At 52.1% G+C, this 15,621-nt stretch overlaps 1 protein-coding gene across 8 annotated transcripts in view; it reads right to left on the reverse strand.

Annotated features, from left to right (window-relative positions):
• The window catches only part of ZC3H7B (zinc finger CCCH-type containing 7B), a 57,187-nt gene extending 43,776 nt beyond the window's left edge, over positions 1-13,411 (reverse strand). For 3 of the 8 annotated variants that reach the window (XM_034987430.1, XM_034987429.1, XM_034987426.1), the window contains exon 1: positions 3,267-3,562. In XM_034987430.1, coding sequence (XP_034843321.1) covers positions 3,267-3,311 — 45 coding nt within the window. In that variant the 5' untranslated portion in view covers positions 3,312-3,562. Of the gene's footprint in view, positions 1-3,266; positions 3,564-13,157 lie in introns of those variants that run through there. The other 5 variants (XM_034987432.1, XM_034987428.1, XM_034987427.1 and 2 more) reach the window with 3 other exon arrangements.
• Positions 13,412-15,621: the final 2,210 nt, after the last annotated feature.

Below are 15,621 nucleotides of genomic sequence, written 5' to 3' on the forward strand. Positions count from 1 at the left end.
CCACCACCCCGAGATCATGACCCCAGCCGAAATCAAGAGTCCCATGCCTAACCCACAGAGCCACCCAGGCGCCCCAAGAATACTAATACCTTCTTTACAGGGTTGTTGTGAAGATTCAATGAGATGCCAGGCCTGGAATAAGCACTTAATATCAACCATGACTATTGTAGGATGATTATGATTACTTAAAAAGAGGCGCAAAGAACGTAATCGGGAAATCCACAGGAACTACGAGTCATGAAGAAAAGACACTCGAACTCACTGATAAAAGAACCACAGGATAAACAACAAGACGCCCCTTGGCCCCTCTGAGACTACTGTGATTGGCCAGCCTGGCTGATGCAGGCAGAGGCATGGGCACTCTCCAATGCCACAAGTACACTGAGAGCGTGGACTGGCAGCATTTCCGTGACGCAGTGTGGCAACATCCACCAAAAAGAGCAAGGCAGCCGGTTGCCCTTCATCCTCCCCAGCACAGCCCCCAGACCGTTCCTTTCCCAGTCATTCAGCTGAACCTGCACTGGACTCAGCCAATCATAATGGTCCTTTTACTTGCCGGTGATTGGATTAGGCAAGGGCACATGACATCATCCCGGCCAATGAGAGAGGAGGGGAAGTCTGCCAAGGGGATCCTGGGAACGGTTTTCTTCACCCTTAAAAAAGGACCGAAGCCGTGATTCCTTTTCTGCTGCTGTATGACGGCGTGTAGTGCGACGCACGCACTGGGGATGGCGGGGCAGAAAGACAGCTTAAAGCCACTGAATGTGTCTGACCCCTAAAGTAGCTGATCCTGGAACTGCTCTGCCTCATTTATCACGTGAAATTATAATGAACTCCCGTTTTGAGGTAGGAATTCTGTTACTTGCAGCCTAAAGCCTTCAACATGATAAAGCGCCCTTTCCTTTTGACCCAGAAACTTCACTTCCAAGATTTTAATCTACTAAAATCCTTGTACAAGCACTCAGTTGTATTTGTACAGGATGTATTTTTTTTTAAGAGTGAAAAACGAGAAGGAACTTTAATGTCCGCCAGTAGAGAATTAATCCACTGAGGTGTAGTATACCCTCCCATGGAATGCAGTGCAGCTATTCAATCTGTTACATGCCTTGTCATGGAGATGCCGCCATTCATAGTTGAGAAAGAAAAAAAGCAGCAGATTCCACAACATTCTGTGTTGTATGATCACATCTGTGTGCAGTGTGTGTTTAATCAAGAGGACGTTTGAAAGGCAGTCTCCAATCTAACTGGTTCTCTCTGGGGACTGGGATCTGCCAAGGGGCAACAGGACACAGAACACTTTCTGCTTGATGGACCTCAGCATGATTTGGATTTTTTGCACAGAGTACACAAGTTGCTTTGTAATCTAAAATACAAAATGAGATGACTGACTTGAGGCCAACCTGGTAGGGCAAAGACCAAGTGGGAACCAGAAGCCTGCTTTCAAACCCAGTGTTTCCAGGTCTGCCCAAGTGTCCATGGGCTGTTCTTCCAGGAGAAAGACCAAACCACTGACCTGAAAACCATGATGGAAGCATATTTTTTCTTTTTCTTTTTTTTCACTCACTTTTTTTTTTTTAAGATTTTATTTATTTATTTGACAGAGAGAGAGATAGCGAGAACAGGAACACAAGCAAGGGGAGTGGGAGAGGGAGAAGCAGGGGGAGTGGGAGAGGGAGAAGCAGGCTTCCCGCCGAGCAGGGAGCCTAACGCAGGGCTTGATCCCAGGATCCTGGGATCATGACCTGAGCTGAAGGCAGCCGCTTAACCGACCACCCAGGCGCCCCTTTTCCCTCACTTTTGAGAAGAGTTTGATGATGACAGAATTTCAGAGATTCAGATCTTCATCAGACCAGGAAGGGACTGCACCAGCCTCTTCAAAATCTCAACGCCTAGGCCCCGTCCTCGGTGCAGAGCAAGTGCCCCATTAATGGTGGTAAAAGAAATGGATCAATGAATCAATTCATCCAACCCAGGCATTATATAGATAAGAATGAATGAGTTGAATAAATTAAAAAAAAAATGGACACTGAAATAATCAAGTAATAATAATAGTAACATTTGCTGAGGGGTTACCACGTGCCAGGGGCTAGCATGATCTCTCTCTCTTTTTGGCATGTCATGATCTCTTTATACATAATACCTTCCAGCACACCCTGTGAGATAGCCTATCATCCGAATTTTGCAGAGGAGAAAAGAGAGGCACAGAGAAGTTACGTGACTCCCCCAAGGTCACACAGCTGGCACATGGTAGAGCTCGGATTTAAATCCCATCAGCCTGGCCCCGGGGCCCACACACATCTCTGTTGCCCATTAAGCAATCAGACCCAGCCCTAGGACCCCTCAACCTGTCATCATGCTCAAGTCTCCCCCACCCCCAAATAATTACCTCCCCTGATCCTGAATCCCCTTCTGAATAATGCACAACCTCTCTCCTTTTCTTGGTCACATTTTGTGAAATAGTAGTCTACAGTCTCTACATCCTCACCTCCCCATACTCCATTCTCCCCATACTCCATACTCCATCTCTACATACTCCACTCCCCAAATCTCAGCAGCCCCCCCTTCCACTCCACCAAAGGTGCTTGCCAAGGGTCCTCCCCATCCCAGGGACCTCCTGGTTGCTGAGTCCAGCAGAGGGACAGTTTGTCACTCGCCTTTTTCGGGACTCTTGGCTGCAACTGCCAGGTCCTTCTCACACCTCTCTGATCGGTCCTGTTCTGTCTGTTAGGAGCTCTTCTTCCTCTGCCCAGGTCTCAAGACCAATGTGTCCGAGCTTCCGTTTAAGGGACAGTGCTCCTGCTCTCCTCACTCTGCATGCTCTCCCCAGATGAGCTCTTACATTTCATGATCTCATGAGTCATGTTGATGACTCACAAATCTGTTCCTCCCGCCAGGCTTGCCCCCTCCCCAATATTTCATATTTATGTCTCTTACCCTCTAAGTGGTGCTACCTAGATGTCCAACACACAGGCTACTTAGGACCTCCATGCTTTTCCAAATCCTGAGCCCTCTACCTGGAATGCCCTCTCCCCACACACGTACCTACCCAACTCCTATTCATCTGTTAAGACCCAGCTCGGATGCCTCCGTGCCCAGAAAGTCCTCCCTGGTGCCCATCCCAGTTGGGTGCTCCTCCAACTTAACCGTATTCCAAACTTAACTCAGCAGCATCTCCCCTGCTCCTACTCCTCCTCCATTTCCCCCAAACTCCAGTCATAGCTCCAACTGCCATCCTGTTCTCAGTCCCCAGTTCCTTCCACCTTTACCTCTGAAACAGTTCTCCACTCTGCAGCTCCTCTCACCATCTCCATGACCACAGCTCCCAGGCCTTCAGCTTCTCCTGCCAACAGCCTCCAACAAGCCCCCTCCAATCTGCTGCCATTTGGTGGTTGAGGATATTTGTCCAACACATATATCAATGTCACTCCCTGCTCAAAACCCTTCCAGGTGCACACATGCACACACACAGATGAATGCAGTTGGTTTTTTTTAAGGTGAAAACTGAGTAAGCTCTATAGGCTCTTAACGTACCAATACCGATTTTCTGGTTTTGATACCACTATATACCATCGTCAGAGGAAGCTGCGTAAAGGGAACTCTACTATTTTTGCTACTTCCTGTGGAAAAAAGTTGAAAAACAAACAAAACCTTCATGACACCCACTACCAGAAGGACAAAGGCCAAGCTGCTCATCCCAGACACACAGTACTGTAGGGAGTGCCTGGCCTCCCCTCCAGCCCCATGGCTGGCCTGGAAGGTTACCCGCTGACAATGTCAGACCCAAGCCGCCCGCTCTGCCTGGAACAACCCTCACACCCACTGCTTCCTTCCCACCCCAGCTAGCGCCCGGTGCTTCTTTAAAGCCCAGCTGAGGTGGCTTCTCTAGCAGGAAGACTCTTTCCCCAACCCCCAGCCTAACGCAGCACCCGAAGCTCACCACAACCATTGCACTTACCCTAGTTAACCAACAGTGTGTGCTTATGTCCCCATCTCTCCCTAAACTATGAGCCCCGTGAAGGAAGAAGCTGCACCCGATTCAGCTCTGGGCCGCACCCAGGAGCAGTGAAGATGCTGATTTCAATCCTTTATTAAGCTTCTTCTCTTACCTGGTAAGAATTTTAAATATAATACTTAATTCTCTGGGCCCCTCGGTGGCGCAGTCAGTTAAGCGTCCGACTCTTGGTTTCAGCTCAGGTCATGATCTCAGGGTTGTGAGATGGAACCCTGCACCGGGCTCTGAGCTCAGCAAGGAGTCTGCTAACATTTCTCTCTCCCTCTGCCCCTCCCCACTCTCTCTCTCTCTCTCAAATAAATAAATAAATCTTTAAAAAATTTCACAACACCCCGTAAGAAGGTACTATTATCATCCCCATTTTACAGATGAGGAGACCAAGGCACAAGGAGGTAAACTAACCTCCAAGGGCCACACAGGTTGTAAGTGACAGAGTGGGAACTTGAACCCTGGCAGCTGGGCTCTGGAGCCCACACACTCTCACCTCCCAACTCAGAGGTGCTTCCTCCCCCATCCCCACAGGCTGCCTCCAACCTCACCCCCCACTCCACCTGCCTGGCCCTCCCCTACCCCAGGATTCATAGAAAAGGAGCAGTCGGTCCAGACTGCAGACTTGCCACACGCCGCATGAACACTACCTGAGGTTACCTCATCTCCAAAGATGCCTGACACTTCTCCTGACTCACCAGGCCCTCACAGCTCACTCAGAGACCAGCAAAGGTTCCATTCCACTGTCCTCGACCTCACTAGTCAGAATTCCAGATCAGCATTGATCCCTTCCCCAGAGGCTTGGCACCCTGTCTGTCCACCTGAGGACCCTCTGCTCCAAGGAGGTCGAGGAGGGGTCTGGGCTCATTTCTGGAGCTTATGTGTTGGGTGTCATGTACCTTTTATGGCAAGGGTTTTTTTTTTTTTTTAAGATTTTATTTATTTGCGAGAGAGAGAATGAGAGACAGAGAGCATGAGAGGGAGGAGGGTCAGAGGGAGAAGCAGACTCCCTGCCGAGCAGGGAGCCCGATGCGGGACTCGATCCCGGGACTCCAGGATCATGACCTGAGCCGAAGGCAGTCGCTTAACCAACTGAGCCACCCAGGCGCCCCTATGGCAAGGGTTTTGAACCTGGGGCCCACAGCGAGAATTCAGGGGGCCGTGAACTGGGATGGGAAAAAACATTTACAAGTTCTTTTCACGAACCCCTACCTGGTATTTAGCATTCCCTTCAATTCCGAATGCAGGCAATACACCGCAGTGGTGCCGTGCTAGAAATCGCAGCTCTTTCCCTGTCACATTTCAGCTACTGTCGGCACAACAAAATACTGTTTCCGCTCGTCACAACTTCAAAATTATGGTGCTTAGATTAGACTCACTGCCAGATCTTGTTTTACAGTGAGTGCATTGATAGAAGAGCCCAGCTACAGTTCAGGAGAACTGGTTTCCTTTGCAATCCTGTGTATTTTACTTTATGCAATTAAAAACAGGATTCTGAGGGCACCTGGGTGGCTCAGTTGGTGAAGTGTCCAACTCTTGATTTCGGCTCCTCCAAGGATCGAGCCACGGGTGGGGCTCTGTGCTCAGCAGGGAGTCTGTTTCTCCCTCTGCCCCTCCCCCTGCTCATGCTCGCTCTCTCTCTCTCAAATAAATAAATGAAATCTTGTAAATAAATAAAAAATAGGGCGCCTGGGTGGCTCAGTTGGTTAAGCGACTGCCTTCGGCTCAGGTCATGATCCTGGAGTCCCGGGATCGAGTCCCGCATCGGGCTCCCTGCTCGGCAGGGAGTCTGCTTCTCCCTCTGACCCTCCTCCCTCTCATGCTCTCTGTCTCTCATTCTCTCTGTCTCAAATAAATAAATAAAATCTTTAAAAAATAATAATAATAAAAATAAATAAATAAATAAAAAATAAAAACAGTATTCTGAAAAGGTGTTCATGGGCTCCCTCAGCCTGCCCAACGGGTCTGCAATGCAGAGACAATTTAGAAGCCCTGTCCTAAGGAATCATGTTTGTTTTTTGTTTTTTGTTTTTTTTAAAGATTTTATTTTTTTATTTGACAGAGAGAGACACAGTGAGAGAGGAGCACAGGCAGGGGGATGGAGGGGGGAGAGGCAGGCTTCCCGCCGAGCGGGGAGCCCGATGTGGGGCTCGATCCCAGAACGCTGGGATCATGACCTGAGCCGAAGGCAGGAGCTTAACGACTGAGCCACCCAGGCGCCCCCTAAGGAATTACGTTTATCCCTACCACAATCTCAAAGGCAGGTGCTATTATCCCCACTCCCCACTCTCCACAGAAAAGCTAGGCTTGAAAAAAAAAGTCTTAAACGGGGATGCCTGGGTGGCTCAGTCGTTAAGTGTCTGCCTTCGGCTCAGGTCATGATCCCAGGGTCCTGGGATCGAGCCCCGCATCAGGTTCCCTGCTCCCCGCAAGCCTGCTTCTCCCACTCCCACTGCTTGTGTTCCCTCTCGCTGTCTCTCTCGGTCAAATAAATAAATAAAATCTTTAAAAAAAAAAAAAAAGTCTTAAACAGAAGTGCGGCTTGGGGAGTCTCTGACCTGCCCAAGGCTACCCAGCAGCTGAGGAAGAAAGCTAGCAGTACTAACACTGCATCAGGCTCCCCCAGAAACCACCTCAAGGAATGACCTCGAGAAATGGACCGCCCACAGGCCTCAGCAACTTGCAGTGTGTTTTCTTTTAGCTACCTTGAACAGAAACCAAAGTTCAGGAACCTTCCCTCAGGCCTCCCCCAAGGCCCCACTCTAAGCCAAACCAATCGGCAGAGCATAACCCCTCCCCACCTGCAGAGCTCTGGTTACAAAGCGCTTTTACTTTCTTGTCTTCCGCTCACGGCTACTTGGGGGCCACACTGCATGGGAAGGGTTCAAACCCACAACTCTGTCTCCAGGGGTCCGGGAGACCTGGTTCCAATCCCAGCACAGCCCCGCCCTAGCTTTGAGAGCACCTCTCTGAGCCTCGGTTTTGTCATTTGGGAGATGGAGCTAATGATATAGCCACCCTGCAAGACGATTTTGAAAATGTACACAGCATGCCCCTGACCCCCGTATCCAAGAGGAGGTCAAACATTTGTGTTTCTCCTGCAGCCATACTGTTATACAGCACCTGGCTACTTACAAAATTACCCCGTAAGTGCTCTCTGATCAGTCAACACCAATTCCTTTTCAGTTTCTATCTATCTAGGCCGTTCTTTTTTGGCAAGAGCTCTTCCGGACACCCTGCTACTATTACTCATTTATTCAACAAATAACCACAGAGCACCTTGATGTGCCAGGGGCTCTGCTGCATGCTGGGGGAGCGAGGTTAATAGAGTCCCTGACCTTGTGGAACATGAGGTCCAGGCATGGGAAGACAAACAGGCCAATGTTAAATGCACACGACAAGTAAAGCTACAGAGAAGAGTTACAAGCAAACTGAAATCGGAAACGTGGCAGGGAGTGATGGCCCTTCGGGGAGGCGGCATTTAAGAGAAACAAGAAGGAGCCCGCCATGGGAACATAGAAGGTAGGTAAGCGTGGACCAGCAGAGGGTCCAGCAAAGGTAATGGCCCTGAGGTGGGAACAAAAACTCAGCATGTTCGAGGAAAAGACAGAAGGCCAGTGTGACTACGGCACTAGAAGTGAGGGCAAGCCGAGTAGGAAGCAAGTTTCGACGGGACAGGTAAGGCTGGTTAGAAAGCTACCTGCAGGCCAGACTGGGGAGCCAGCACTGCATTGCATTCTGTGTGTGTCAGGAAGCCACTGGAAGCTTTTCAGCAGAGCAGTGACAAAGTCCCATTTAAATCTTGAAAAGAGGGGCGCCTGGGTGGCTCAGTCGTTAAGCGTCTGCCTTCGGTTCAGGTCATGATCCCAGAGTCCTGGGATCGAGCCCCGCATCTGGCTCCCTGCTCAGCGGGAAGCCTGCTTCTCCCTCCTCCACTCCCCCTGCTTGTGTTCCCTCTCTCGCTGTGTCTCTCTCTGTCAAATAAATAAATAAAATCTTTAAAAAAATAAATAAATAAATCTTGAGAAGATCCGTCAGGCTGCTGCATTGAGGGTAGATTAAAAGAGGGGAAGCTGGGAGAAGTGTTAGCAAGCTACTGCAGTGGTCTGGGCCCAGATCAAGGTAGGCAGTGGAGAAGATTCAGGAACATTCTGGAGGTTATGGCCACCATAAGCACGCTGTCACACCAGTGGTCTTTATGGTTTTCAAATTCTCTTCATTTGAGTCTCACAGCACACCCAGGGAAGATGGGACTGAATCGGTGAGGCCATTTCACAGAACAAGAGACTGAGGCCAAGAGTGACAATATGATTGTGCCCCAGAACACGCAGCTAGTGTGTGCTGGAGCTGGGAATGAAACTGAGGACTTTGGACTCCCTGCCCTAAATTCCTCTGCCTGCAGGCAGACAGGGCATGACACCGAATGCTCCAGAGAACAAAAGCATAGATGAACCTCTGTAAACCCCAGCAGGGTCAGCCTCAACCTCCCCTGCAGCCCTCACAGCAAGTGATCAATGGATGCTCACTGGCTGTCCCCAGCACTTCGGAAGACATGGCTCTCAGTCCCAGGGAATGTGGGACCTTCCCTTTCCAAGTCACAGTGTGGACAGGGTAGGAAGAGCGGGAGGGCGGGTGACCCCTCCACTTTCTTCTTCTGCAAAACAGGGACTTCTTGCCTTTTAAAGGAGTGTCAAGAGGATTCATGAGAATATGGGCCAAAGCACAATACAAATGATAGATAATTGAGATTTCCAGAGAGATAAGAGCTTCATGGAGACTAAAAGAACTCGTGGGGCGCCTGGCTGGCTCAGTCGGTAGAGCACGCGACCCTTGATCTCAGAGTCGCGAGTTTGAGCCCCACATTGGACGCAGAGATGACTGACTAACAAAACAAAATTCCCTGAAGGCACCTCTCTTGCAGAGCGGCAAAGACCTTGGGCTCGGGAGTGCAAAATGCCTGGCCCCCTCTGACCCCCTGAGTCCCGGCTCCACCACAGGCTGGTGATCTTGGACCCTGTCTCCTCATCTGCAAGATGGGGCTGCTAAAACTCGTTCCTGCCTCAGAGAGTTGTTGAGTGGATTCAGGCAGAGAAGGCCCAGAAAGTGCCAAGCACAGGGCCGGCACACGGCAGCCTTAAGTACGTGGTGGCTGGTGTCCCGAACGGCCACTGCTGCCATCAAGCTCGGGGTGGGGGCCTGGGACCCGCGGCTGGACTGAAGTCGGCCACAGCCAGCTTCTGAATGCAGCGGTGGCCCCCACGGCCTGACGGGGCAACGGTGCTCACACACCTGCAGAAGCCATCAGGGCGCTAGCCGAGAAACAGACTTCCTAGGGAAATAAATAAGGCAGGAAGGAGCCCCGTAGCTGGTGATGACAGAGAAAGGAAAGCGAGCCTGTTTTCTATGGGCCATTAAACATGATGAAAGGAGCTGGCTTCTGTGGGGGCTCCTGGGAGCTGACACGTACCAGTCACTTCATCAGCCCAGGCTGAGGCTCCTGAGGCTCCAGCTTCAGCTTGCAGCCAGACTTCCTCAGAGGACACCTCCACCTCTGCCACCTGAAGTTACCACTGCCCGCCTGGTCACTCCCTCCGCCCCGTCCTTCCCCGTCCCTAGTCCCACGCGGAGCCAACTCAAGAGCCAGGCTGCCTGGCTCTGCTCTCCAGCTCTGCCACTTAACCTCCCTTGACAGTTTCTTCATCTGTAAAATGGGGACAATTACAGTGCTTCCCTGTATGGCTGCTGTGAAGGTTAAGTAAGCTCATCTAGGAAAAAAGCACTCACAACAGGGCCGGGCTATAGGAAATGCTGGCTTGGGTAACGGCTACATGATTAAAAATTTTAAAACCCCTCCACGTGTAGTTCCTCTCTTCTGACTCTCCTGCCCTGACTCCCGGGCACTGGGCTTCTCCCCACAGGTCACCGTCACACACCATCAAACCGCAGGGCTCATTTTTAGAAAGGGAAATTTGGGGCCAGAGAGCCCAAGGGACGTGAACTCATGCCTGCCCCCCACGCGTGGCAGGACCAGATGACCTGCCGCTTCCTTCTTCACACTGCCCTGCCTTTGCCCGGCTCGCTGCCTCTCCTCAGGATGCCTTCTCTGGCCTTTCTGAACCCACCTCCCAAATGTTCAAATGGCACTTCTAGGAAGACCTTCACCCCAGAGACAAAAAAAAAAAACCCTTCCTCCCCTACACTGGAGTATAATTCAATATGACAACACGTTGGCTGAATGTGTCCTCTGGGCACCTCCACTGGGGCCTGGGGCACAGGGGGTGAATCAGACCCAGTGTCTGCCCTTGGGAAGCTCAGGTTAATCACCCATATTGTTCTCCTTTCCAAAGGACAAGCTCCTTCAAGGTGTCGAGCCAGGCACCCTTAGGCACTGAGGAAGTGAACTTAGATTTCACACTCAGAGCCCAGTCCTCCTTCACCACCATTCTGCCTTCTCCAGGCATGCTTCCAGAAATCTCCTAAGTCCTTTCACTGGGCCAGCCCCGTGAGGCCCTGGGATATAAGGGAGTTCAGTAAAACTCCCCCACCCCCATTGCATTTACCAAATCAGACTGTCCTGGTCTCTGTTCTTTGTCTACACATTTGAAATGGAGGTGAGCCAATTCTGACACCAATCCTGATGTAGTACATTCAACAGTCACATACGCCTGGGTTCCAATCCAGCTGGCTGACATCGGGCCAGCCACATGAATCCTGCATTCCTCAGTTTTTCCATCTGTGAAATGGAGATAAAAATGCCCACCCCCTCATGGAACCACTGTAAGAGTCAGAATATCCATCAGCCTCCCGGCACAGAAGCAACTATGGCCAGCTCAGGAATTCCTTTCCTCTTCTCTCCCCCAGCCAAACCTCCCCATTCTGTCAAGCTCAAGATCCACTTGCCGGAGGAAGCCTTTTCTAACTTTGCCAGAGGAAGCCTTTTCTAACTTTGCCAGGTTACCCTGAGAGCTCTCTCTTCTGCTCCCTCCCACTGCATTGACTCCAGTACTGAGCATGTCTTGGTCCTCTCATGGGTTCTACTAGAGTTGACTTTCTCTTTCCAGCCAGAATCTAGGTGACAAACTCAACCCCAAGCCTGCCCCACAGCATCTCACCATGCTCACAGAAGGCGTTCAAAATCTAACTTGCTAAGGCGGCCCAGGCCTCTGGGAAAGGCTGAAGATTTGGAGTCTGAAAACTAAGTGGGAATCCTAGCTCTGCTATGTGACTTTCCAGGGGGACACTCGATTCTAGAAGCCTCAGGTTTCTCATCTGGAAAACGAGGATTGAATAATGTCTACCTGACATGGTTGCTATGGAGCGCAGATGAGCCGGCATATGTGAAAGCCCTTTTGTTATACACTAAAAAGTTCTATTTAAGGGATTATTATTTTCAGAGTCTCAAATCCAAACCTACTGACGCCTTAACTTTCTTATACCTAGAGACTAGCTCATCCCACAGAGCTTCTTAGCCCCCAATAATCCACCCACACCCGCATTCTTAATTGTCCATCCCAAACAAAAAGCCAACAGCCTAGAATTCACAGCCTCCGTGGAACACAAACCTGGTTCCAGCTCAGGGACCACAAAATCTCTCTCCCATCCTCAGATCTCATCCCTCCTCAACACAGGTTTCTCCTTCCCAGCTTAAGGTACCCCACGCCTCAAACCTGCCACAATAGCATTTTGGCCAGGCATCACTTCTCCCTCGCAGTCCAATTTCTACAGGAAGTCCAAATGGGGAAAGAAGACTTTGGTGGGTATGGTTGTATGTGGAGAGAGGGACAGTAGTAGTCTTGGTAGTAGAAGTAAAGATTCCGCTGGAATTTTGTGTCCAACAGTTGCTAAATGTACTATAATTATCCCATTTGTGTGAAAATCCAAGGATCTGCATTCTGCTATTTTCATGGGACTGGATGAATTGCAGATGCTGAGGAAAATGTAAGAAGTTGGGGTTCAAAATCTAGTACCTAGACACCAAAGTCTCTGTGAGCAACCCCAGAGAACTGAAATCCCCGGCAAAGCTGCTATGGGCCCCCAGTCCCCCAGTCCAGGCCCAGCCCCCTTCTCCAGCCCCAGACTCCCCAGCCCCCTTTCCTGGCCCCAGCCCCTACTCTTCCCCATTGATGCCATGTCGGCACCACAGCCATCAGGGGCAGAGGGAACGTTTCGACGTTTTTTTGTTTTTTTTTTTTTCCTCCTGGGAAAACTGCTTTGTCTCTGTGAAAGACCCCCAAACCAGGCACCTTATAAACATCGGAGCCAGAGAGATTTTAAAGGGAAAGAGGGGAAAGGAGGGAGCAGGCCCGGGGAGGGAAGGTGGGGGAGTCCCTGAGACCCGCTGACGGTGGGAGGAGGGTCCGAGGCCTGGGTCAGTGACTCCGGGGCGCCGATCTCCGGGGGGCGCCCCCCAGGCGCTGGAGCCGCCCTCCCCCCACCCCAGTCCCCGCGCACTCCCAGCCCGGCGACCCGCCCCGCTCAGGCCTCGGAGCCCAGGGATGGATCTCGCGACCGGAAATGCCCCCCTGCCCAGACCGCGCCCCCCTTTCCTGCCGCCCCCTCCCCCCGGGCCGGGCCGCAGGCCCCGGATCCCCGGGCTCGCGTGGCCGCCGCAGCCGGCAGAGGCGACCCGTCGGCGGCCGCGGTCCTCGGCCCTTGCTGCGGTCCCTTCAACTCTTGGCGCTGCGGGGCCGAGGCGCACACAAAAGGAAGGGGCGCGCTGCCAGAGACGCCCCTGCCAGCCCCCTCGACCCCCTTCGCGGGGGCCGGCAAAGCATCCGCGCTCCCCAAAGCTCCGGACGCCGAGGCGGGAGCCCCCCACGGAAGAAAATTCCGCGGCACCCCCCTGGGAGCTGCAGGGGCGGCCAAATCACCCAGCGGCAGGTGCCCCCGGCCGCACAACTTTGAAACTTTGGGGCAGGGAACGGGGACGGGGAGGGGGAGCCCCCAAAAGGAGGAAATGAGGACTTGGCGGCTCTTTATTTCTGCAAAAGGCACTTTGCGGGTGGCCCCGCGCAGCTCGGGCCTGGCCAGGGCTCCCCGCGCCCCCTCCCGGCCCGGCGCGGCCCCCGGGCGCCCCTGAGCCCTCCCGCGCCGGCCGCCGGGACCCAGTCGGGCCCCGGCCCTGCCCCGCGGGGCTCGGGCCGCGCGCAGCACTCACCTCGGCCGGGCTGCGCTCCCCGCGGGCCTGCGCCGAGCCCGATAAATGGTATGCTATGACTAGAGGTATGATTACGTTATTATTATTAGTAATAATAAGAGTAAATGCTATTTAATTACGGGCGGCCGCATCCTGCTCCCGGCGCCGCCGCCCCGGCAGCTCGGTCCATGTGGCTCCGGAGCGCTTTACTTTCATTTCCAGCCCCCTCGGCCGGCCGCTCGCGGCAGCACCCGCTGGAGGCACCGTCTCGCTGCAGCTCTTCCTCCTCGGGTCCTAGAGCGCGGCTCCCCTCGCCTCGCGCCCGGGGTGGGCGGCGCGGGCTGCGCACCTGGGGGCGGGGAAGTCCCCCTGCCCCGCGGCAAGCTCATGCCTGGAATCCACCTTTATGTTCTTGAAACGTGGCCTTCCCTTTTAGGGCTTTTTCGTTGGGCAGGTCTGTATTTCTGGGCTGATGCTGGCCGAACTCAGCGCCTCGGCCCTTCCCCATAGGTGTCAAAAGCCCCCGCGTTGCCGGGTGCTCTCAGAGAGGGCTCCCCCAAACCCCAGCTGCTTTGTGCCCTTTTCACCGATGAGGACTGGAGGCTCAGAGAGGCATCAGACCCTCAGTCGGCTGGTGTTTTATGTTGGAGATCTTTCGCGAAAGGATTTGAGGCTACTTAGACGACCCAGTAGGAAAAGGGAGATGAACCAGAGAGATGGGCTGTAAGACATCCCTGGGCACTGCCTCAGAGCGGCTGGGGCCCAGACTGGACTTGAATCCAGAGCTGCTGATTCCAAATGCAGTGTTATCCTCGCTACCACCGCCCGCGCTGATTCCACAGGACTCCCACACCCCGTGAGAGTTCTCTCAAATGTCCTTCTTTCCCCCTCCTAATTTCGTACACACACACATGCGCTTGTATTTATACACACACGTACTTACAGGTGTGTATGTATGTATAACACGTACATATGTGTGTGTTTAATTTATTGAGGATCAGCTGTGAGCCGGGTGGGCTTTATAAATGTTATCTCTTCCCCACACCTTTGCGCCAGAGACATCTTAGGAGCTGGGGGTATATTGGTGGGACAAATTTTTTTTTTTTCTTTTAAGATTTTATTTATTTAGGGGCACCTGGGTGGCTCAGTCGTTAGGCGTCTGCCTTTGGCTCAGGTCATGATCCCGGGGTCCTAGAATCGAGCCCCGCATCGGGCTCCTTGCTTGGCAGGAAGCCTGCTTCTCCCTCTCCCACTCCCCCTGCTTGTGTTTCCTCTCTCTGTGTGTCTCTCTGTGTCAAATAAATAAAATCTTAAAAAAAAAAAAGATCGTATTTATTTATTTGACAGAGAGAGAGCACAAGCAGGGGGAGCAGCAGAGGGAGAGGGAGAAGCAGGCTCCCCGCTGAGCACAGAGCCTGACATGGGGCTCCATTCCACTGGGATCATACCCTGAGCCAAAGGCAGACGCAGGTTCCCCTGTGGGACAAATTTTTAACATTTTAAACACACTGCAGTAAGTGCTAGGATGGCAAGAACCTGCAGATGTGTCTGCTTATTTAATTCTCACAATGATCCTGGAAGGTTGGTTTTATTTATTTTTTTAGATGTATTTAGTTGAGAGAGAGAGAGAGAGAGAGGATGAGTGGGGGGAGGGGCAGAGGGAGAGAACAGGCTCCCCATTGAGCGAGGAGCCCTGGGTGGGGGGGGGGGGGCTTGTTCTTAGGACCCCAAGATCATGACCTGAGCCGAAATCAAGAGTCAGATGCTTAACCGACTGAGCGACCCAGGTGCCCCTGGAATGTTGGTTTTAGCTTGCCCATTTTACAGAAAGAAGACTAAGGCCTGGAGATTGATTTGTCCCACGTGGCAATTCTGACTCCAGAGCCTGTGTGTTTTATACGACCTCCCACGATTTTTACTACCTGCCTTAAGGAAGCCTTGAAAGCGGGGGAAAAATGCACCTGCACCATCAGATGTTCTCAAACTCCTTTTCCTGTGAATGCTTTCTGTCCCCCTGATACTCTAAGAAACAAAAAGGCAGCCTCTGGCATGAAGAGGATGGGCATTTATGTCCAGAAATGAAAAGCAGAGTCCAGAGACCCTCAGACTTACTGCAGAGCAGGGCTGGCTTAAAATGAAGATTCCTAATCCCCTGCTCTCAAGAGATTCGAATTCGGCATTTCTGACAAGCACCCCTTGGGGATTCTGATATTTCCTGGGAAATCAATCCCTGGGTCACCTGGGATAGACCCAAGATCATGGGTCAAAGGCAGCCACAGGCAGAGCCTGGCAATTTAGGGGAGCTGGGTGATGTGGTGGCATTGGAAGACCAGGGTGGGGCGGAGTCCCAGCTCCCACCTCTTGCTAGCTGGGTGACTGTGCAGTCTTACAGCATCATCAATTTCCTCATTTGTAAAACAAGGATAAGAATATCTTTTTCTTTTTTAAGATTTTATTTATTTACTTGACAGAGAGAGACACAGCG

The sequence above is a fragment of the Mirounga leonina genome, unplaced genomic scaffold (genome assembly GCF_011800145.1).
Source record: "Mirounga leonina isolate KUSES-001 unplaced genomic scaffold, KU_Mleo_1.0 Mir_418, whole genome shotgun sequence".
NCBI classification, from domain to species: domain Eukaryota; kingdom Metazoa; phylum Chordata; class Mammalia; order Carnivora; family Phocidae; genus Mirounga; species Mirounga leonina.